Here is a 24,563-nt window from a genome sequence, read left to right as displayed (position 1 = left end):
GTGAATGAACAAAGCCTGGTTCGTTATTTATAGCCAGCGCAGTCTCATCTAGTGTAAGCAGATCTGGCAGCTGTCTGGGTATGCCAGACGGGAAGGGGAGGAGGTGCGGGGACATAACAGAGCTTGAGCCAGAGAAGGCCACACCCAGCTCTTACCCTGCTGCAGGCCTCCGCTCGGGCTTAAGAGCCCTCTGCCCAGCGGGCAGAGGCCGGAAGTGCTGTCCGTCTGGGGGCGCGGCCAGGAGATTTAAGGAGGAGCCAGGGGGCATGCAGCCAATCGGAAGCGAGTTTTCTAGCGGAGAGGGCGGAAGAGAAGAAGTCTAGTTCCGGACGCGGCCGGCCCCGCCGCCATCTGTCACCTTAGCTCCGGCACCAGCAGCCGGTCGCTTCTGTCCCGCTTATCTCCTCGGTGGAGCTTGCTTCCCGTCCTGTCACTTCTCTGCTCTGTCCCGGTTGCTGCCTTCTCCCCCCAATGGATCTAGTCGAAGTTGCATCACCCGATCCCGGGCCCGCAGCGGCCTGGGGACCCAGCAAGGTGAGTGTTAGTCGGGACTGGCGTACCTGCCTTGTTCACCTGGGCTGGTTCTTTCAGAAGGCCCGGGCGTGGTGACTCCATAGGCTACTCGGGAAGTTCTGGGGCGCGACTCTGGCTACCTCAGCAAGGGGCTGCAGCCCGTGGCGTTGCGGCAGTGGTAGGGAGTGGGAAGAGGCGGCAATGGCTCTCACAGACCACCCTGGGTGGGTCGGGGTCCCTCGTGAGTTCAGCGCCTTGCTTTCTGAATCCCCGCAGCAGGACTCGCTTACAGGCGCTGACAGCGAGGGAGAACAAGTACGGTCTTGTTTTTCACGGACCCAGTGAGTCAACCCAGTGCACAGAAAACCAGACCGAAACTTGGTTCAGGAAGCTGTTTCCTAGGTTTGACAATGTGGTTATCCCAGTTCGGTAATTTGTTGTTGTTGTTTTAAGTAGTAAAAGATAAAACCAAGGGGCATCATTCCTCTCCCGACACTAATAATCAAGGGTACACAACATATGGTAAAGGGTTATGAATTTTCATTTTCTGCCTGGGCCTTCATCTTTACACATTTTCCTAGAATGACAAACTAAAAATGGTTACTTCACATTTAGTTTCTGGTTCCCGGGCTGCTCTTTCTCACAGGTTCATTAGAAGGATGAAAAGACCTGCTGCTCTATTGAGAATTTGCGTGAGATCAAGAGTGCTTCCATGGAAACTTTGTGTTCCTTGGATTAAGGTTGTTTAGGAATCTGTTTTTATTTATTTATTTTTTTAGCTTCATAATTGTTCTCTGCATGTTAACACAACATTTGTTCCATTTGAAAGGTCCCTTGCTAATGTCGGATCTGCAGGTCTGGTCTTAATTGACAAAGGGGTAAATAATTAACTATTAAGTAAAGAAAAAATCATTTCATGACAGTTCACATACAGTTATAGGAAGAATCTAATGTATTCCATTGGAAAACATGGTTATACCTATTTTGTGTATTTTTTGTGTGAAGGCCTTGTTTACAAGGTCCATATCAGTAGACATAAAAGGACAAAGTCAGTGGACAGACTAATAAATATTCTACATGTCAAATTCCTCCAGTTAAACATCTGTAAAAGCTGGTGAAAATGCCAAATGAGACAAACTCTGCTTAGGATACATCCTAACTTGAACAAATTCCTCTTAAGAAAACTAAGTCCATAATAAAATATTTTATCAGTCATGTTTTCATTTAAGTGACATCTCTGGAGCTATAACATTTCATTTCTTTCATTTAACAAAAACTTACTCTTAAGGTTTATTGATGTCTTATTGGGAAGATGGGAAAATAGAAAGAGGCTGCAAATATCATTTAACACCTTCTCTAACCTTGTGGAATACTAAAATAATTGTATTGATAGAAGCCTATGTGAAGGAAGTGAAAATTTGAAGAAGGTCTTGGAAAATGGAGAAAAAGGTTAAGGGCCAACAACTCTCAAAATTTTTTAGTTGGGACCTCTTTATACTCTTAAAAATTATTGAGGACCCCCAAAGAACTTTTATGTTGGCTATAATCTATTTTTTTATTGAGGACCCCCAAAGAACTTTTATGTTTTCTATAATCTATTGATATTTGTTAAATCAGAAATTAAGACTGAAAAAATAAAAATTCATTTAAGTAATCTCATAGTTGTATTAAAATAATATATATTTATATTAAAAAGAAACTGTTTTCAGCCCAGCTGTGGTATGATACTGTGTGGTTCTGAAACAATGTGGTGGATTGGAGTTTGGTTTGGGGATTGAACTGAAAACTGGGCATAAGCTTGTGTTTCTGTTATCCTAGCTTGCTGGGAAGCTGTGGGAACAATTGTGGGGTGAGACCCAGTTGAGGATGCTTGTTTTTCTCAGAAATAAATAAATAAACCTTAAAAAGAAAAAACAAACCCTATTTTTCAAGACAAAACAAAAAAACTTAGTAAATAGTATTTTTTTTTTTTTGAGAGGTTTTTGCTATAGGGCATATGCACTCATCAGAAAGACAGAAAGACAGAGAGACAGAGAGAGAGAAAGAGAGAAATCACCCTCCAGCGGGGATGGCCATGCCGCAGTCCCTTCTCCTCCATTCTCTCAGGATCCCAGGCACACATGCACACATGCCCAGCGTGAGTTTAAGCCACCGGGTCTGGGATTTGAACCGTGGTCGGCTACATGGGAGTTCAGCGACATAACCGTTACGCTAATTGCTGGTCCCAGCATTGTTTTACATTTAAGCTTTTTTTTAATGTCTGGTTAAATAGAAGATACATGGATTCTTATATGTTCTTTTTTCATTCAATCTATTGTAATGTTTCTGTTGAAGTGTATGTGGAAAATCCATGCTCACAGATATGTAGGTTATAGCAGGTATGAATGAAGATAGGTAATAGGAGCACAGTAGATTTACTGAGAACAAACTGAGTTACTCTGTAAAAATGTACACTTAGGGACCAGCAGATAGTGTAATGGTTATCTTACTGGACTCTCAAATAGTCTACTGCAATTTGAGTCCTGGACCCGGAGGCTTAAAACTCATACTGTGTGCATGTGCGTGTGTGCCCATAAACCTGAGAGAAGATTGGAGGAAAGGTAATTGTGGCATGACCATTCCCCTGGGGGATGATTTCTCACTTTCTGTCTCTGTTTCTCAGGCAAGTACGTGTACCCCATAGCAAAAATCTCTCTTAAAAAAAAGTACATTTGTATCCTAAACCTACTAAGAAAATTTCAGAAAACACAGTGTATTAGCACACTTTCCACTAGTCATGATGATGATGGAGGATAATGATGATTCATTACATCTGTTGTAGAATTGGAAACTCCATACTCTTGAAAGAATGAGAGTAACTAAGACTAAGAATGTCTTAATGCTATTATGAAATTTTGACCTTGCAGATCCCACATTAGAGGGTCCTAACTGGTCTTAGGGTGCCAGTTAGAAAATGCCAAACTACTGTTATGGACGAGGACTTTTTTTTTTTTTTTTTTTTTAAGAATTATTGGAGCCAGCAGGTGGTATGGTTGTTGGGGGCACTGGACTCCCACATGGCTGACCATGGTTTGAGTCTTGGACCTGGTGGATTGCTTTCTCACTTTCTCTCTCCCTCTCTCTCTTCTTCTCTCTCTCTGGTCAAATTAAACTAACTAAGTAACTTAAATAAATAAATAAATAAAGTTAAATAAAATAATTTTTTGAGAGGTTTTTGCTATAGGGTGCATGCGCTGGCCAGAAAGAGAGAGAGAGACAGACAGAAAGTGAGAAATCACCCCCCCCAAGGGGATGGCCACACCGCAATCCCTTCTCCTCTATTCTCCTCTCAGGATCTTGGGCACGCACACACACGTGCCCGGGTCCAGGACTTGAACCGTGGTCAGCTACATGAAAGTCCAGTGACATAACCATTATGCTAACTGCTGGTCCCTAAGTAAAATAATTATTTAAAAAAAGAATTATTAATTTGATTTAATTAATTAATTTATTTATTTTAATTTGACCAGAGAGAGACACAGAGAGAGAGAGAGAGAAAATGAGAGAGAGAGAGAAAGAAAGTAAAAGGGAGAAAGCAAGCCACCAGGTCCAAGACTCGAACTATGGTCTGCCACATGGGAGTGTCCAGTGCCTTAACCACCATGACATCTGCTGGTCCCCATGGACAAGAATTTTTAAGGAACATTCCAAGAAGGGAGAATTGACAATTTGTGTAGGCCAAAGTGATGAAGTGTATAGCTCTGTTGGATAGAGAGCTATAAAAAAACCAGAGTATTGGTATTCCTCAAAATCATCAAGGTCATCAAAAGCAGGAAAGTCTGAAAACTCAAGCCAACAGGAGCCATGACCACCAAATATACTGTGGTATCCTGGGTGGGATTCTAGAATTGAGAAAGGACATTATGGAAAAACTAAGAGAATATGAATAAAATACGGACTTTAGTTAATAATACTTATCAATACTGGTTCACTAGTTGTGACAAATGTACAATACTAATCCAAGATGTTAATAGGAGGGGAAAATAGAGATGGAGTATTTGGGAACTCTGCTATGTTTGTAATTTTTCTGGAAATCAAAAATTATTCTAAAAGTTTTGTTTTTTAAATTTATTAATGTTGTTGTATAGACCTAGATCACTTTTTCCAGAGGCTTTTGCCTTGAGATGTAAAATTACTCAAATATTCTGCCTAGATTTTCCCCTTCTACCTACATAGTTAGAAAAAGGGAACTTCATATAGGTTTTCTCTTGATTCGCTTCAAATAGAGGACTGAGTTTTTGTTATTAGGCACCTTTTTCATTTTTGCTGTGCTTCGTTTTACTTCATTCTTTCTTCATAATAGCATTTTTTTTTCTTTAAAGAAAATGTGTGTGCCTGCGTGCCTATGAGAGAGAGAAAGTGAGAAAGCACTTTTCCCGTTAGAACCTGGTCACACAACAGTCCTTTTTTTTCCAGTTCTCTATCCTGTCAGGATCCTAGGCACCCTCATATATATGTCTGATGTGTTTTCAAACTGCTGGACTGGGACTCAAATGCTGGTCAGCCATGTGGGTTCCAGCTTCCTCTGTACAGTGCTTAACTACTACAATATTGGAGCAGCTCAGAAAAATCTTTTTAATAAGTGGACAGGTAACTAGGGGCACTTAGCTTCTTTAGAAGCTGGAGGGAAAGGATTGGCATATTGGCAGATACCCTCTAATCTGCAGCTAGCCAGGCATGGGAGAATGTGATAGCAGTGAAGGACCCTGAGCAACAGAACTCGGTGGTAGCAGTTTCACAAAGGAGAGGAAACACGATGGGTCTTAAGGTTCTTTAGCAACCAGGAAAAACAGAATCAGGGAGCTGGTTTTGTGTTTGACGGATATCCTTTTAAGTAGAATAACTATCTAGAGGGCCTGCCCCATGGTTAACCCTGGTTCTAATACCAGCCCTCATGACTTGAAAAACATGCTGGGAGTGTGTGTGTGTGAAGGGGGTGCTTTCTCTCTCCCACCTTCTCTGATTTGTGTATGTGCCCTCTGGCAAAAAGAAAGGAAGGAAGGAAGGATACCTCATTCTCCTGCAACCCTAGCATTACATGGGGTTTCCTATCAGATCTTGTTGCTGTGGGGAGTTTATATTGATAAACAGAATATTGAGAAATGACTTCAGATACTTAGGACAGAGCAAGATTATGAAGTTTCCCTGGATTTATTATTAATATTTAATATAATTTCTTTATTAGCAAAGAGTGATTTTTCTGAAGAACCACAAGATGATGGAGATTGTTCTGCATGTATCCCTGGGTGCCTGTGTGTAGGAGAAGCCTCCAGTGAATGTTCTAAACCCCGCTTCTGGGTGGTGAACCACTTGTGGCTGTGTTAAAGGCCTGAAACGAATTGCTCCCCCCTGCCTAGATGCTGTCCCTTACAGCCCAGAAAAATGTCATGGAGGGCTTCCGATGGCTGGTTTGAAGAGCGAATTTGATTTCAAAGTATGGGAGTGGCAACCTTTCTGAAATCTTTATTTACTCACCTCATCAAGGAAGTTGCCTCAGTGTGGTATGGCCCAGCTGAGCTGGTCAGGTACAGGAAGTATAGCTCTAGAGTCTAAGGCACTGGGGAGCACAATCTGTAGGAATGGGCAGTTAGGGTATCTTGGTGCTATTTGTGGTCTCTACATTTCCCTTTCTGATCCAATCTTTTGGAAGTATGTATATCTGTGCCTCAAGGTAACAAAATCATTGCCTGCCAGTTTTGCCTCTTGTTAACTGATACTGTACCTTAGCAGAATTACTTGACAGATGGCAAAAGACTAGCATCCTCAGAAGTGGGTGGGCAAGGTGGAGGGAAGGACCTTAGAATAATAGAGCCATAGAAAGATATTATAATGTACAGCCTAGGGACAACCTGGCAGTTCCATTAAATAGCTCAGTGTTTCCTTTTGACACTTAACTAGTCAGTAAATACTTGAATGCCTTTTTTAGTCCACATTCTGTGCTGGGCTCTGAGGATGAGAAGCCCCACTCTTAAAAGCCTCATGCTCTATTGTGGCTGATGCATTAATTCTGTTACAGTGATGGGTTCTACACTAACAGTGTTTGCATAGTGGTGATGGAACACAAAGGAAAAGGTCCAACTCCGATGACAGTGAGACAGCCTTATAAAGAAGGTGCCATTTAATTGGTGTAAACAGAGAAGAGGACAAAATCCCTGAGAGAGAGGACACGAAGGCGTGGAGGGGGAAAAGCATGCCATATTTGGCTTGTAATTGATGTTACTAGAATGTAGGCCAGATGGTTGAGACAGGAAAAATAAATAAGGGAAAGTTGTGAAGAGCATTCTTTGCTGAAAATCAGGATTTTATGTTGTAGACAGTAGGTTAGTTTGCTTCTGACATTCCAGGGTAAGATAGTGAGGGAAGCAGTATAACAAAATGCTGAATGCAGCCTCTTGAGTCTTACTGCCTTGGTTCAAATCTTAGTATTTCCATCTACTGAGTTACTTTGAGTTTAAAGATAAAGACCTTTTATGTATCTTGGTTTCTAAATCTATAGAATGGGGATAATATTACAGTTACTGTTTTATGACCTTATGTAAGTTATATATATTTAACCAGGTGACTTAAATATAGTGAATATTCAAATGTAGTCTGTTATGCTACTATTAGTCATTGTCAAATGTGATGGTGAATTCTAAGATAGAGAGAATACAGTCACCTGCATTTTGGAACCTGGACTTTGAGGTGGCTAATGAGACACAGAGCATTTCTAGGCCAAATAGTATTGTATTTATCTAGAGGATACTGAAGGAAGTCAGCAGAATCATGGTCAAAAGATTAGTTATGTTCTCCAGATTACAGAGCATGTCAAGACTCTGGACCTCAAAAGTCTCACCAGGAGAGCACTCAATTATTTATAAACTCTGAGTCCTTTCAGAAACTTCCCTTTTCTCTCCAAGTTTGGCCTTACATAATGCTTGAACAATTCTGCAACAGACAAATGTAGGTATGTGCTAGGGGCCAGTAGTGTTTTCTCAATCTCAGTCCAGTCTCTAGGTGGAGACTAGATAAAACTAGTCTGATTCAGGCATAAATATAGTTTTCATTTATTACTCTTAGGCTTCACCTATACACTGAACAAGGGTCAATTGCCCATTTGTTTCTGAGAGACATGCCAACAGGCCCTTGGACCAGCTAGAAGGCTGGTTATGGTTAAACTTTGTTAAATTGTGTGTTAGCTAAAAACAGATGTCATCACGTACTGTGTTCTGTGATATGTTAGACATTCGATAATAGTTAAGGAAAGAGTTTGGATTTATCCTAAAGGCTGTGGGAAACTGAGACTTAAAAGACTTAGGTATAAGGAAATGGAATCCATCTGCATTTTAGAGAAACCATTATCTTGTGTAGAAAGATTAGTTAGGAAACTCTTAAAAGGGGGGGTGGGGAGGGACCAGCAGTTGGTGTAATGGCTATGTCGTTCAACCATGGTTGGAGTCCTGGACCTGGTGGCTCAAACTCATACTGGGTGTGCCCAAGATCCTGAGAGGAGAATGGATCTCCTCACACACATGCGCCTGTTGTGAGCCACCGGGTCCTGGACTCGAATTGCGGTTGACTACATGGGAGTCCAGTGACATAGCCATTACGCCAACTGCTGGTCCCAGCATCTTACTTAGTACTGATGATCTTAACCACTAGACCATAAAATGTAATCATTTGCTGCTGCTAAGTAAAGCTTGTCCCCTCAAAAATTATGAATTGTGAAATAAATGGATAGTTTGTATTTTAAGAAGACTGAGACAATGATGTTGTTGAGGAAGGCTAACTGGGTTTTATAGAATATTCCTCTGCTATAGTTGTTTCAAGAATCTGTTTCTTAGCTCATAAATACACTTCTAAGTATGACTTCTGTTGTTCATTCTTGTTTTAGTTTTAGCATATCGCAGGATGTTTGGGTGGGGCTGATGCACACTTTGTACACTTAGAAAACTTAACTGCGTAAATTAGAATGAGATATAACTTCTCAGTAAGCTTTGACCTGAACTTGTTGGTATAGTCTATCCTATAAGAAAAGCTACTTGGGAAGACCAATTTTAAGCAGAAGTTTGCTCGTTGAGCAAGGAATTGGAACAAGGGAGGTACATGAACTTGCACTGGGATGATGTTATGATAGCTGGTGCCTCCCCTCACCTGTAAGGACATACCTCCAAGGAGGCTAGTACTTTTGGCTGTTTTAGGTTACATTTATCCTTGATTAGATTTGGGCTGGGAGATATTTTTACTGTTGAAATGATTTCTGCAATAGCTTTTATTTGGGTTTTTAACTATTTTAATTCTCAAAAGATAGCCTTATTTTGGGGACAGCAGGTGCCGAGGAGGTTAAAGTGGCTAGATTCTACATGACTGATTGTACAGTTTGAGTCCTGGTCCTGGCATCTTGAAAATCCTGCAGCATATGTATGTGTGCATGTCCCAAGTCACAAGAGAAGGATAGGGGAGAAGGGATTGCAGTGCAGCCATCTCTCTCCAGGACTGAGTGGTGTTATTTTCTACTTACTCTCTCTCTCTTTCTCCCCGGTGAGCACTCAAGCCCTTTAGCAAATCTGGAAGGAAAAAAAAAAAAGAAAACAACCAACTTTTTTTTTTTTTAAAGCTTTTTAAGAGAAATTTTTTGCTATAGGGTGTGTGTGCTTAACAGAGACACAGAGACAGGAAGACAGAAAGCAAGAAATCACTGTGTGAGAAAATCATCCCCTGGGCGGGGGGATCAGCAGTTAGTGTAATGGCTATTAATGACAGTGTCACTGAACTGCCATGCAGTTGACTGCGGGTTGAGTCTCAGACCCGGTGACTTAAACTCACACCGGGCACGTGTGCATGAATGCCCAAGATTCCGAGGTGAATGGAGGAGAAGGGATCGCAGTGTGGCCATACCCCCTGGGGGGGGTGATTTCTTGCTTTCTATCTCTCTGTCTCTTTGTCTTTCTGTCTTTCTGGTGAGTGCGCAACAGCCCGCCCAAAAAAAAAAAAAAAGGAAAGAAAATCATCCCCTGGAGGGATGACCACATCACAATCTCTTCTCTTCCATTCTCCTCTCGGGATTTTGGGCATGCACACACACGCACCTGGCATGAGGTTTAAGCCACTGGGTCTGGGTCTCAAACTGCGGTCAACTATGTGGAAGTCCAGTTTAATAACCATTATGCCATCTGCTGGTCCCAAAATAACCTTATTTCTAAGTTGGGAGATACCTTACTTCATTATTATGAATTGAACTGTACTTTTTTTTTTTTTTAATAGTGTCCATGGGCTACTCCTCAAAATACAATCTCTTGTTCTTTGGCTGATGTAATGAGTGAACAGTTGGCTAAAGAATTACAATTAGAAGAAGAAGCTGCCACTTTTCCTGAAATTGAGTAAGTATAATTTACAAAGTACATATCTAGCACTTACTATAATTAAGTTTTAGGATTTGATTAGTAGTTATCATGACAAGTGATTAAGAAACATTTAGAAAAGCAATGCAGTAGAAACAGAACCATATCCACTGATACTTGGATTTTGGTCCTGACTCCATGACTGGTTTTTAGTATTTTCTTGGACAAAACTCTGTTACTCTGTTTTAGTTATTTCATGTTAATGCAACAGTTGAACTAGATGAGGTACAGTTTTGATCAAGTATTTGTAGTTTATCTTTTCATACTGAATGCTCCTTTGATTAGAACACAGAATGAATGACTTCTGGGTCTCTGTATGGATTTTCATTATAGACCCTTCAGCTTTCTCTCCTAGCCCTCCTACTAGGGTACTGGCAGCAGTAGTGCTATTGGTATCAGGCTAGTTGGGCAGGAGAGAGAGAATGGTTTGGAAGACATATGAAAAAGGGACGGTCTACCCCCATAATTGGTAGCATCTGTTTACACAAGCACATTATATTAGTTTATATCACCTTATTTTGAATAGTGTTGCTGAAGGACCATATATTACTGGAGAAAATATTGACACTTCCAGTGACCTAATGCTGGCTCAAATGCTACAGATGGAATTTGACAGAGAATATGATGCACAGCTTAGGCGTGAAGAAAAAAAATTCAATGGAGATAGCAAAGGTACTATGACCTTATTGTGACAACTCCATTGGGTGGTAGAAAATATTTATAATGTGTTCCTGAATAAGTCTTTAACCTTTTTGCCTTTGAAGTTTCCATTTCCTTTGAAAATTATCGAAAAGTGCATCCTTATGAAGACAGTGATAGCTCTGAGGATGAGGTTGACTGGCAGGATACTCGTGATGATCCCTACATACCAGGTATTGATACTTTTACCTTGAGGGAATTTAGAATGGGGATATCAGAAGACTCATTTTTCCAATGAACACTTTTTGTTTTATGTTTATCTTTAAATGTCATTCATTAATTTACTTTGTTAGATTCAAATGTCTTTTCAGACAGTGTTTAACGCAGCAATTTAGTCTTTGCTATTTTTATATACTTGGCTTGTCTTAATCCCCTTTAGCAAAACCAGTTCCTACTCCCAAAAAGGGTTTTATTGGAAAAGGAAAAGACATCACCACCAAACATGATGAAGTAGTATGTGGGAGAAAGAATACAGCAAGAATGGAAAATGTAAGTTACAAAAAATATCTGTCTCTGAACTGAGAATTTTGTTTAAATAAAATTTTAAAACATAGAAGTCTATATACAATATCTGAAATTTGTAAAAATATTTTCCTTTTGTTCTAAAAATGTTTTAGGTCACAATATAAGAATGACACAAAATCTCAGCCACAAATGAGAACATGGAGTGCCTTAGAATAAAATTTTTTTTTTTTTTGGTAGAGAGGTTTTTGCTATAGGACATGCACTTGCTGGAGAGAGAGAGAGAAACAGAGAGACAGAAAGCTAGAAATCACCCTCCCCAGAGGGAATGGCCATGCCACAATCCTTTCTCCTCTGTTTTCCTTTTGGGATTTTGGGCATGCATGCACACACATGCGCCTGGTGTGAGTTTTAAGCCGCCAGTCCTGGGACTTTAACCATGGTTGACTACATGGGAGTCCAGTGACGTAACCATTACGCCATCTGCTGATTCCTTCAGCCTTTTTTAAAAATTCTGTAATATTTTTAAATCTAATTTGACTTACATTGATTCTAAAATGAATAATTCTTATGAAAAGAAAATTTATTCTTGAGCATATATTTTTCATAACATGGCACCCCTACCCAAGAAAGAGATGACAGTGGTGACTGGGACATAGGAATAGAAGGGAGAAATACTTTTTACTATATACCCTGTTATACTTTTTGAAAATTTTAACTGTGCCTGAAAACTACAAAATCAGAAATAAAATGTAATTTAAGGGGGGCCAGCAGGTGATGTGGTGGTTAAAGTGCTGGACTCCCACATGGCCAATAGCAGTTTCAGTCCCAAACCTGGTGGCTTGGTTTCTCACTCACTTTTTCTCTCTCTCTTTTCAGTCATTCTTTTACCTTGACTTGCTTAAAAATGTTGAAACCATTGGCAGAAAATAGTTGACAGACTTTAGGACACAAATACTGGTTAACTAAATATATTATAAAATTGTATCATTCCTAGAAACATTCCAGATGGGAACAGGGCTGTCCAGTTCTGTGATAAGGGAGATGCTATTATCTGTGCTGTTGTTGTAGCCACATTTACACATTACACTATTGAGCACTTGAGATTTGGGTGGTATGGCTAAGGAACTGAATTTAAAATGTTTAATTTTAGTGCACTTTAATTTAAATATCCACATGTAGGTGTTGGCTACCATATCAGTCTGCACAGCTTTAGAACACATTTGTAATGCTGTGGGCATAACTTGCTATACTAATCTAGTCCTGGGAAATAATTATGAAATTGTGTTTCTTTGGGAAGGTCTGGTGAAACTTTTAACATGCAATATTGTGTCCTTCAGCTGATATAAAAGCAAGATACGAAGCAGATGCTGAAAGACTTTAGTTCTGGATGTGATTAGATGTTTTTGGTGCATAGAATAAACACTGTCCTTTGGGTTATCATTTTAAAAAAAGTGTTGCTCCTCTTTCTGCTGGGTTTGTTAGTGATTTTTTTTTTTTCTCAGTAGTAACTATGGATTTGCTTTCATAGTATGATCACTATTTAGTAGGAAACTTGTTCGAGTGAAAGTGATCTTTTCCTTTTTTTGTTTGTTTTTACTGCTTTTACTCCATTTTAAAGTACTCAAGTGTTAAAATGAGACTAATTCTTAGTCTCATTTTGCAGTTTGCACCTGGGTTTCAAGTAGGAGATGGAATTGGAATGGATTTAAAATTATCAAACCATGTTTTCAATGCTTTAAAACAACATGCCTACTCAGAAGAACGTCGAAGTGCCCGCCTCCATGAGAAAAAGGAACATTCTACTGCAGTAAGGATTCTTTTTTTTTTTTTATCTTGAATGGAAAGATTCATATTAGAAAACTGTGGGGGGAGAAAAGAGACCTCTTCTATGTTATTTTTTCATAAGACTGGCATTTTAAAACAATGATATAAATACAAGCCAAGTGACTTTGCTATTTGACTTTTCAGATTTAACATAAGTTTATTACTCACTTATTCAGAACTTTAATTCAACCTGCGTAGTTTCCATTGCAGGTGACTATTCTAGGATTTACAAAAAGAAAAAAGTTGTTTCCTATTATTATTGACGTATTTGTGACTTAAAAGTCTCTAGTGTTTCGTATTAATGAAGCTAATGTTTAATAACTTGAGAATAAACTAACTTATTAAGTCTATGGAAAAATTAATGATAAGAATGCTAGGAGAGCTATTTAAACTTTGGGTATAAAATAAGATTTTGAGTAAGCTAGTGTTTACTTTTATGCTTCTTTTAGGTAGTCACTTTTAGAGACATTTAGAGTTATTTTTTTAGGAATGAATTGTATCTTGATAGTACTCTTAAAAGCCTGCTATAAACATCTAGGTATGCTAAATAATAAATACTAAAAAGAGAAACTATTTAGAATGTTAGCTATTAGAAATGACTTAGAAAATGTTTTATGATTAACAGTTATCTTCACTTAATAGTGCTTTATCTTTTTCAGGAAAAAGCAGTTGATCCTAAGACACGTTTACTTATGTATAAAATGGTCAACTCTGGAATGTTGGAGACCATCACTGGGTGTATTAGTACAGGAAAGGAATCTGTTGTCTTTCATGCATATGGAGGGTGGTAAGTGAACAAAATATGATCATGTAAATAAAACCATGGTCTCTTCTCTCCAAGATGAATGGATTTATGCAAAATCAAAGTCCATGCTGCTTGGCAAGCAGAGTTATTTTATTTTTTAAAATATTTTTTATTTCAATTTTTTTTTGGGGGAAGAGGTTTTTTCCTGTAGGATACATGCACTCGCCAGAAAGACAGAGGAAGACAGACAGAAAAATCACCGCCCCCAGGGGTGATGACCACACTGCAATTCCTTCTCCTCCATTTTCCTCTTGGGATCTTGGGCACGCACGCATGCACATGCACCCAGTATGAGTTTAAGCCACCAATTCCAGGACTCGAATTGTGGTCAACTACATGGGAGTCCAGTAACATAACCATTACACCAACTGCTGGTCCCTTCAATTTCTTTTATACATTCAGTCACATATGTCACTTAGCTTGTAAAGTGAATGTTCCATCATGAATACATTTCTCACCAGTCCAGTTGGGGGCAGGCAGAGTAATCTTAAAAGAGTCATTGTAGAAAGTCTAGACTCTGCGCTAGCTAGTGGTGTAGTAGTTAAGGTGGTTGAGTTCCTTGTGGCAATTGTGTGGTTCAATTGTGTGGTTCAACTGTCAAACCTGGTGACTTAAAAACATGTTGGGCCTATATGTGTGCATGCCCAAAATCCCAAAAAGAGAATGGAGCAGGGATTTCCTCCCGAGGGTGCTTTCTCACTTTCCCTCTCTCTGTTTCTCACCCCCCAGAGGCATGACCACACTGCCATCCCTTCTCTTCCATTCTTCTGGAACCTTGGGCACACACACACACATACCTGGCATGATTTTCAAGCCACCATGTCGAACCGCAATTGGCGATGTGGGAGTCCAATGCCTTAACCACTGTGCCACCTGCTGGCCCCATCACTTTGATTTTTAAAAGTTATTTAACTAGTATCCCTTTCTAGATAAGACATACACATATAATTATATATTGAATTATATTAGTAAATTCCAAAATGAAGACAATAAAAATGAATGTTAAGATAAAAATAGTTTAGGGACCAGCAGATGATGTAATGGTTACGTCGCTGGATTTCCATATTGTCAACTGCAGTTTGAGTCCCGGTGGCTTAAAACTCATGCCAGCCACATGTGTGTGTGCACCTAAAATCCCGAGAGGAGAGTGGAGGAGAGGGGATTGTGGCATAGCCATCCCCTCTGAGGGGTGATTTCTCGCTTTCAGTCTGTCTCTCTCTTTGTCTCTCCTGTGAGCACACATACCTGATAGCAAAAACCTCTCTCTCACTAAAAATAAAATAATTTAACATTTCCAGTGTGATCTCAGCAAGTTACTAAACATCAGTTTAAAGTTGCACCTCTCCTCAGGATTTTTATGAGCATAAATCATTATCATATTTGATAATACCTGGTATATATTAATCTTAATAAACACCTTATTTATTCCTATTTTAAGCTTTCTTTTCCTCTTTTTAAATCTCAGCTGTGGGAGCCCTGAGACAAGGCACATAAAATTTAATGGCACCAATTATTTTAAAATGAAAGAATGCTTACTGTGGTAAATTAAACTTATAGAACAGCCCAGCTGCAGTAGCACGTGCTGGTTGATGCTGTTATTCGACAGGCTGAAGCTCCATGGGAGTCCTAGCTTAAAATTCCTAGCCTAGCTTAAAAGCCAGGGACGGTGGTATACAAATGTTCTCAGGAGGCTGAAGTGGGTGAATCACGTAAGGATGACCTGTCTACAAAAAACTCTACAGAAAGGATTAAGATATAAAGTGGGTGTAATCAGGTTATGTACCTAACTGTAGAACTGCAGGCCACATGTTGGCTGTGGTGAGAATGTCTGCCAGTCGGCCTAAAACATGTCAGGGGACCATGCTTAAGCCTGGGATTCCCGCAGACTGAAGAACTGGAGGAGAGGGATTGGGGCATGACTGAGCGCTATGGAGGGTGTCTATCTGTCTATCTTATGCATTTGTTCTAGCATGAATACTTTTTTAAAAAAGGTTCATGGAACAGCTCATGGCATGGTGGTTAAGATGGCTGGATTCTGTGTGACTAACTGAATTGTTTGAGTTATGGACCAGTGGCATGGGAAACACACTGGGCACATGTGCTTGTGTGCCCCAAATCTTGAAAGGAAGAAGAGATAGAGGAGAAGGGATTGCAGTGTGATCATTCCCCATAGGGGTGTTTCTCACTTCTCTAACTCTAGCAAGCTCATGCACCCTCTAGCAAAATTAAAAATAAAAAAAGGTATAAAGTAACTTTCATATCACCTACCCTCTTCCTGTAGATCTTTTCTCCAGAGATACCTACTCTTAACAGTTTTTAGTCTTCTTGGGGTTCTTAACCACCAGATGGCATGGTGTTAAGGGCACTGGACTTCCACATGGCCAACTGTAGTTCGAGTCCTAGACCTGGTGGCTCTCTCTCTCTCTTTCTCATTCTATCCTTCTCGGGTCAAATTTAAATAAATAAGTAAGTAAGTAAATATTAAAATAATTCTTATAAAAAAGTTTTTATTCCTTTTTTGTTGTTTGTGCACAATTAAGATCTATGTTCGGGATCTTAGTATTTTTGTGCATAGGGCACATGCACTCATTGGAGAGAGACAGAGAGCAGGAAAGTGAGAAATGACCCTACAGAGGGGATGGCCACACTGCAATCTCTTCTCTTCCAGTCTCCTCTCAGGGTTTTGGGCACACATCACATGCGCCTGGAGTGATTTTCAAGCCGCTGGATCTGGGACTCAAACTGCGATCTGCCATGTAGGAATCCAGCGCCTTAACCACCATTCCACCTGCTGGCCCAAGGAATTTTTAAAATTAATATATTATTATTAATATTCTGTACTACTAGCTTTTACCATTCTGGTTTTTTTTTTAACTATTATTATTATTATTTTGAGAAGTTTTTGCCTTAGGACATGTGTGTTTACCACAGAGAGAGAGAGAGAGACAGAGAGAAAGTGAGAGAAAGTGAGAAATCAAACCCCCTAACCCCCCCATGCCCCAATCCCTTCTTTATTTTCTTTCTGGGTTCTTGGACAGAGATGCACACAGGCCCAGTGTGATTTTCAAGTCATAGGATCCAGGACTCCAACCATGGCCAGCCATGTGTGAGTCCAGTGACATAATTGCCACACCTACTGTTGGCTCCTATTACTGTTTTTTTCATTTGACCAGAGAGAGACAGAAAGAGGGAAAGCAAGCTGGCAGGTTCAGGATTTGAATGGTGATTGGCCATTTGGGAGTCCAGTGCTTTAACCACCATGCCTCTTGCCAGTCCTACCACTCTGTTTTTTAAAAATAATACATTTTATTGTGTGAATATAAAGGAATATCCTTGTACATATAAGTTGGTGTACTTTTACAAATGTATCCTTAACCTAAATTCTTCTTCTTTTTTTTTTTTTTAAGAGAGAAATTTTTGCTATAAGGGTGCATGTGCTCACTGGAGAGACAGAGAGACAGAAAATGAGAAATCACCCCATAGTGGAAATAGACATGCACGCACATGCACCCAGCATGAGTTTTAAGCTGCTAGGTCAGGGACTTGAACCGTGGTTGACTACATGGAAGTCCAACAGCATAACCATTATGCCATTTGCTGGTCCCCCTTAACTTAAATTCTTAACAAAATTGCTGGGGCAAAAACCAATATGTATTTTTTTCCCTTTTTGTTAACAGTGGAAGTCTTCATTGAATGAGGAACATCTGATTCTGCATTGTTTAGGCCTCTGAACTGGCTATTATAGCAAGCATGTTTCTTGATTTCTTTTATTTATTAAATTTTTATTTTTAAAAATTTGCCAGTGTATGCACTTGCCAAAAGAGAGGCAGAGAGAGAGAGGGAGAGGGAGTAAGCATCCTTGAACATGGCATAGTCATCCTGCAATCCCTTCTCCATTTCTTCACTCTGTCAGGATTTTGGGCATGCACACACATGTGCCTGGCATACTTTTCAAGTCTGTGGTGTCAGCCATGTGGAATCTGACTACCTTAAACACCAGAGCCATCTCAAAACTTCATTTTAACATTAAGAATTATTTTTTCTTGTATGTTTTACTAAAAGCCCAGACTCTTTAAGTTTTGTTTGTCTTTAAAGGTAGAACAAATGTAATTTTCCCTCTTTGCTAGTCAAATCTGCAGGGTGTGAACATTTTATCAGTAGATACTGCCGCAATGCCCATCCCAGGTGTATTGTAGCCTATTTTAAAATGTGTATATCTCCATTGTCTCTCAAGCTTGACTCCATTGTCATTAAGTGAAGAAATCATATTAGAGGTGTTGAAAATACATTTTATTTAAAAACTCAAACCAAAACCTAAATTTTTATTAAGGTCCGAAACTTGAAGGCTTAAAAGAAAAAAACAACAAAACTTGACACTCAGTATCAACAGATCTATGTAGTGTTTATAGAACCTTTATTTTGAAATTGCTTTGCTTATGAACTGGCAAATCGCACTGACTTAATTTTTCTTCTTCCCTTTAGCATGGAGGATGAAAAGGAAGATAGTAAAGTTATACCTACAGAATGTGCCATCAAGGTATTTAAAACAACCCTTAATGAGTTTAAGAATCGTGACAAATATATTAAAGATGATTTCAGGTTTAAAGATCGCTTCAGTAAACTAAATCCACGTAAGATCATCCGCATGTGGGCAGAAAAAGAAATGCACAATCTCACAAGGTAAAGGAAATCACTGTGCTAGACATAATCTTGGGTGATTACATTTTTATATCAAGACCAAAAAAAAAATCTGTGTCTTTTTTAAAAATTCATTTATGTAAATAATGAAAGGCCATGTATATAACTTAAACTCATTCTTTTAGGATGATAAAGCCATTTTCTTTTTTTTTTTTCTTCATTAAGTTTGGGGGGAACTAAGGCATTTTCTGCCTGTCATTTTATTGTATACCTAAATGCTGTCTTTTAAATTGTCTTTCTTAAGAATGAAATTTCCAGCTTCTAATTAGGCCTATCATAAATAATCACTTCCATTTTTGTTTTAAAAAATGTTTATTACATCTAATTTGTTAATTTGATAAAAATAGGCTGTTATCCAATGAAATTGCATTTTGCTTTAATTTATTAGACTTGTTTTTCAATTCTCTATGCAGTTTATTTTCTATCAAGGATTTTGTTTTCTTAACCAAGAAATTGAGTAATAATCCTCATTAATAAATCTTTCCACTACCTTAATTTATTGAAAGATTAATTTTAGTTTGTTCTTTTTAAAGATACATGCTTCCAAAAGTAATTAGTTGCAGACTTCTTGGATATGAAACTTTCCAATAGAATAATTTCCTAAGAGGTCTTGCTGCCCTCCAATCTCCTTTTTATACCACTTTGATCTTATTCCAGCCTTTCTTAAAATTCTTCAATAGCTTTCCATAGTCTTTATTATAAGGTTCAAAGACCTTTCATGATACGGAGCTTGTCTGTCTCTGTGGCTTCAACTCACATTGCTCTTCATTCTACTCAAAAAGCCAGCTAGTTGGTTGATTTTCATTCCCCATATGGACCATGCCCTTGAATGCTTTGTGCTTTTCCTTGCACTGTCTCACTCTGGCTAATTCCCATTCCCACTTCTTCCTCTAATAATGCAGTGTGCTCCCGTAGCTCCTGCCCATGCTTCTGGCAATGCACGTGTCATGATGCACTGTACTCAACTCCCATTTCCACCAGTACATGGGTTTCTCATGAGCAAACAGTGTGTCTGATTGTCTTTGTATCCCCATATCACCAGAGAATAACATAGAGCCAGCTCATTACAGGCCCCGGTTAGCTATTTATCGAATAAGTGACATATATTTTCCTTTTGATCATTACATTCTTAATTGTTTCTTTCTGTATAGAATGCAGAGAGCTGGAATTCCTTGTCCAACAGTTGTACTGCTCAAGAAACACATCTTAGTTATGTCTTTTATTGGTCATGATCAAGTTCCAGCTCCTAAATTAAAAGAAGTAAAACTCAGTAATGAAGAAATGCAAGATGCCTACTATCAAACTCTTCATGTAAGTTGTACCTTTAACAGCATTCACATATCAACTTTTTAAATTATTTCCTCTAGGCCCAGCTGCTATGGCACAGTGATAACAAGTGCTCTGTAATGCTAGAGGCCATATGGCCAACTGTGGGTTTGCAACCATGGGTTTTCTAAAACATTCTGGGTGCATGCATGTACACACCCAGGGTCCTGAGGAGCTGGACAACTGGGGGTGGGGGGAGTTGTGGCATGATGAGACCTTATTGAGGTTACCTCTCTCTTCTCCTCAAATCTTACATACACATGCATGTAAGGATGCTATCAGGATAAAAAATAAATAAAGTGGGCTGGCACTTTAGCCTTCTGGTTAAGGGAGCTGGATCCCACACGGCTGACTGCTATTCAAATCCTGGCCCTGGTGGCTTGAAAATCATGCTGGGCACGTGTGTGTGCATGCCTAAAATCCCAGGAAGAGAATGGAGGAGAAGGGATTGTAGCATGACCACATCCCATTGGGAGTTGCTTGCTTTTTCTCCTTCTCCATCTCTGTCTCTGGCAAGCACATGCAATCTCTGGTACTTAAAAAGAATTATTTTCCTCAGGCCCAGCTACAGTGTACAAGTGGCACAGTGCAGTTATGCAAGGCTGGGAACACATAGAAGGGTCTAGGTTTGGATTCTGAACCAACCTAAACAGGCCAGGCACAGTGGTGTGGGCCTGTTATCCTGCCTAACTAGGAGGCTGAGACAGATCATTGCAATGGCAAGACCCTGTCAGAAATACTTCTCTGTCTCTCCTTCCTCCTCTTTCTTTCTCTTCCTCACTCATTAAAAAACAAAAACAAAAACAAAATTCTTTGGGGTTAGCTGGTAGTGTGGTGGTGGAGGCGGCAAGATCCCATATGGCCAACTCTGACCTAGTGGCTTGTAAAACACTTGGGCCTGTTTGCCCAAAATCCTGAGAAGAGACTGGAAGAGAAGGGATTGCAGTGTGACCATCCTCCTGGGATGGTGCTTTCTTACTTTTCCCTCTCTGTCTTTCTGTCTGTCTGTCTCTGGTTAGCACGTGTGCCCTGCAACAAATTTAAAAAAAAAGAAAAGAAAAGAAAAGAAAACCTTAAGTAGTACTATTTCAAGATGATATAACAATGATAAACTGAATTTTGTGAAGGAATGTTAACATTGAAGAATTGTTTTTCTCTCAATATGTGGGCATCTACAGTAGTTTTAGAAAGCTTACAGACTTATGGGGCAAGGGAAGCCTTCACTGTTAGCATTAGTGACAAAGAACATAAACCTATTTTTCACAAAACTTCGTTAAATAAATAAATAAAATTTGGCATTACTACATGCATCAGATGTGGTATCTCATTAGTTTGTATGCCTTCTCGAATGTTATGGCTCTAACAGTGAAGGGATTTCCTATTATTGAGAAATTAGCGGGAAGCAGATTTGGTCTTATAAGAAGATAATGACGGGAGCCAGTAGTTGGCGGCATGGTGATTAGAGTGCAGGATTCCCAAATGTCAGACCACAGTTTGAGTCCTGGACCCGGTGCCATGCTTTCTCACCTTCCCTTTCTCTTTCTCTCAGGTCAAATTAAATAATAATAATAATAATAAATAAATAAATTAAAAAGAAAAGAAAAAGAAAATCATCCTAGGCACATGTGCCCCAAATCCCAGGAGACTGGAGGAGAAGTGACTGCAGTATGGCCATCCCCCAGGGGATGATTTCTCACTTTCTCTCACTATCTCTGGCAAGCACACATACCCTAAGGCAAAAACAAAAACAAAAACAAAACAAAACAAACCTCCAAAAAGGAAAAAGAAAGGATTATCTCTCTGTGTGGCAGGAAGTACTTTTTACCTTTGAATTGTATATACTCCAGAGAGGTCTCAGTGGAACATTTATCCTTTTATAAAGGGAAGTGGCTTACTGAGAGGCCCTGGTAATTAACCACAGACAGGGCTGCTATCTTTCCAGTGAGGGAATCGGGTCTGCCTCTTGACCTCCTGATCTTGCTGTCACAGGGCAAGGAAGCAGAGTATCACAGAGCCCTTCCTTTGTCTCTCGGTTCCCCTGCTGTACCTAAAACAAACAAACAGAAAATCTAGTCTTAGCTTATACAGAATAAGAAGAGAATACATTTTTTTTACCTTGTTTTTCTGGAAAATATTGGTTGATAGCACACATTTTAGTTGTATAGGAAATAAGAATTGTTTCTTCATTTCCTAAATGTTTGCCTTCCTTCCTTACAGTTGATGCAGCAGTTATATAATGAATGTACACTTGTCCATGCCGACCTCAGTGAGTACAACATGCTGTGGCATGCTGGAAAAGTAAGGAGCATGTCTTGTTAACGTTCAGATTCAGTAACCTGATATAGATGATCGACTGTAAATACATTAGCATGTGCTCTGTATTTCAACAGGTCTGGTTGATTGACGTTAGTCAGTCAGTAGAACCAACCCACCCTCATGGCCTGGAGTTCTTGTTCCGTGACTGCAGGAATGTATCACAGGTAGGGATGTAAATCAATGTCCTTCTTTTTGTAACAAGGCCAAATGTTTTTCTCACTCCTAAGATCAGATGACAATATTCTTAGAGACTGAAGGAAAAGATACTGGCTACTTTCAAGTTCAGGACATAGAGATCAATTTGTCAGATTTCATCTTCAGCAAGAATTTGATACCATGTCTCACATTTGGACAAAATTCCCAAGGGCACAGTTTTTGTTTTGGCACCTAATGTTTAAGTAGTTAACATTAAATGCTTATTATATCCCAGAAGCCAGGACATAATAAGCCTACATGCCTACTGTCATTATTGCTGTTAAAGTGAGGATAGTCTTGAGATGCTGTCTGATCACTGCACTGTGAGGAAGAGGAAAACTATTAGAGAGGCAGGAACTCAGTAAGCCTAGAGTTGGGGCATATTTTTTTTAACATTTATAAGGAGAACAAGTTGTTAGCAATAGGTTCAGATAAGAATGACCTTCTCTAAAGGATAGAATAAGGCCTAGCCACTGTGGTGCAACAAGAGCACAACCCTCTGCAGTGCTGGAAGCCATATGGACGATCAGGGTTTGGTTCTTGGATCAACCTATATATGCTAGGCATGTACATGTGCCCATGAGCCTGGCTGGGTTGGAAGGCATGGGGCAGGATCATAGCGTAAGGTGCTGTTGAAGGTGCTTCTCTCTCTCTCTCAAGGCTTAAACTTAGAAAAAATAATAATAAAGGAGAGAATAACTTCATGTTGGAAGTAACCTATGAGCCTGCTTAAAAACTTTAATTCATGAGATTTAGTGAATAATTGTATTTACATAGTCAAAGCAAGGGCAAGCAGTTGTTTGTAGCACTCATATTTAATAGCTATAGAAGGGGTAGAATGACAAACTAAAATCCAGAAGACAGAATGAATATGTAAGGACAAAAAGTATGTAGAACTTGAGTATAGATAAACTTGAAGAGAAAAATCAATGGTTGAAAGGAATTCAGTAGTATCTTACAAGTATTCTCCCTATTTTTAGTCATCAGGGAACCTTGCAAATACTTTTTACTGACTTTTTTTTATTTCTTTATCAGTTCTTCCAGAAAGGAGGAGTGAAGGAAGCCCTTGGTGAACGAGAACTCTTCAATGCTGTTTCAGGCTTAAACATCTCAGCAGATAATGAGGCTGATTTCTTAGCTGAGGTAAGTGATATATGACTGTTTTCTACATTGTAGTAATGGAAGATGCATGGAGTAGATTACCATAAACCCAGAGCTCAGTGTATCCTCTCTACCCCTAAAACAAAATTAGAGAATTTTCTTTTCTTGAGACATTGTTTTAGTCTTTGCCAGGTTTTATAATTTAAACACACAGTGAAACATTTCTTGAAGAAGATCCCAGTTTGGTTAAGATGGACAAATGACTTATTTCCAATATTGTCTTATTTCCCCTATTTAATGGGTGAAGAAGGTGACTGGGGAACATTGGGTGATATAAAAAACAGTACGACGTGGTCCCCACCCTTAAGCAAACATAGAAAGTTACAAGTGCCATTTTGGACCATCCAGGTGATGTAGTCAAGGCAGCTGGATTCCACTTGGCTGACTCTGCAGTTCTAGTGCTGCATCCAGCAGCTTGAAAAATATGCCAGACACCTGTACGTGCATACCCAAAATCCCCAAAAAGAGAATGGAGGAGGAGGGATTATGGTTATCCCATTGGGTTGATTTCTTTCTCTGGTGAGTGCATGGGCCCTATAGCAAATGCCCCCCCAGAAAAAAAACCACAAAAACAGGAAGTGGTTATTTTTAGAAATACCCAGTCATTATAATAATCAGATGTACAGAACCATAAAAAATTCCTCCAGTGAAGAGCTCTTTAAATTGAGCAAAAACTGCAAAGTGAAATAGCAGCTAATTACTTCTAACATATACCAAACCAAAGAATGATAGGAAGATGGTAAATTTAGCCTTTGGCACTATAGTTGCTCAGTAAGTAGGTGCTACTATTGTTGAATGTTGACTTTTTTTTCTGTTCCCAGAAAGCTTTGTAGAGTACACCATCAGATATATCTGATTCCAATTACTAGCTTCATAAAGACAATAAATATTGGTCCTGGTAATATAATCAAGTAAAAAAAAAAATAGATGTAGGGACTATCAGATGGCATAATGGTTACTTTACTGGATTCCCACAGTCGACCGTGTTTTAAGTCCCAGACCCGGTGTCTTAAAACTCATGCTGGGCGTGTGTGGTGCATGCCCAAGATCCTAAGAGGAGAATAGAGGAGAAGGAATTGCAGCGTGGCCATCCCCCTTGTGGGGTAATTTCTCATTTTCTCTCTCTCTCCCTGTCTGGTGAG

The 24,563-nt window shown here is 39.4% G+C and overlaps 1 protein-coding gene and 1 long non-coding RNA gene across 3 annotated transcripts in view; one reads left to right on the top strand and one right to left on the bottom strand.

Annotated features, from left to right (window-relative positions):
* Positions 1–304: 304 nt before the first annotated feature.
* Positions 305–24,563, top strand: part of RIOK3 (RIO kinase 3) — a 26,254-nt gene continuing 1,995 nt past the window's right edge. The window contains exons 1-12 of the mRNA XM_006157659.3: positions 305–534; positions 9,796–9,911; positions 10,459–10,604; positions 10,697–10,804; positions 11,011–11,120; positions 12,760–12,903; positions 13,580–13,707; positions 18,208–18,405; positions 19,575–19,734; positions 21,967–22,047; positions 22,140–22,229; positions 23,296–23,403. Coding sequence (XP_006157721.1) covers positions 472–534; positions 9,796–9,911; positions 10,459–10,604; positions 10,697–10,804; positions 11,011–11,120; positions 12,760–12,903; positions 13,580–13,707; positions 18,208–18,405; positions 19,575–19,734; positions 21,967–22,047; positions 22,140–22,229; positions 23,296–23,403 — 1,452 coding nt within the window. The 5' untranslated portion in view covers positions 305–471. The remainder of the gene's footprint in view (positions 535–9,795; positions 9,912–10,458; positions 10,605–10,696; positions 10,805–11,010; positions 11,121–12,759; positions 12,904–13,579; positions 13,708–18,207; positions 18,406–19,574; positions 19,735–21,966; positions 22,048–22,139; positions 22,230–23,295; positions 23,404–24,563) is intronic.
* LOC102498681 (uncharacterized) overlaps positions 21,657–24,563 on the bottom strand; it is a 12,075-nt gene continuing 9,168 nt past the window's right edge. For both annotated transcript variants that reach the window (XR_003550928.1, XR_003550929.1), the window contains exon 4: positions 21,657–21,796. This is a non-coding gene — a long non-coding RNA (uncharacterized LOC102498681). The remainder of the gene's footprint in view (positions 21,797–24,563) is intronic.

This window comes from Tupaia chinensis, unplaced genomic scaffold (genome assembly GCF_000334495.1).
Source record: "Tupaia chinensis unplaced genomic scaffold, TupChi_1.0 Scaffold000550_1, whole genome shotgun sequence".
In the NCBI taxonomy this organism is placed as follows: domain Eukaryota; kingdom Metazoa; phylum Chordata; class Mammalia; order Scandentia; family Tupaiidae; genus Tupaia; species Tupaia belangeri.
This window is presented reverse-complemented; position numbering and strand designations above follow the sequence as displayed.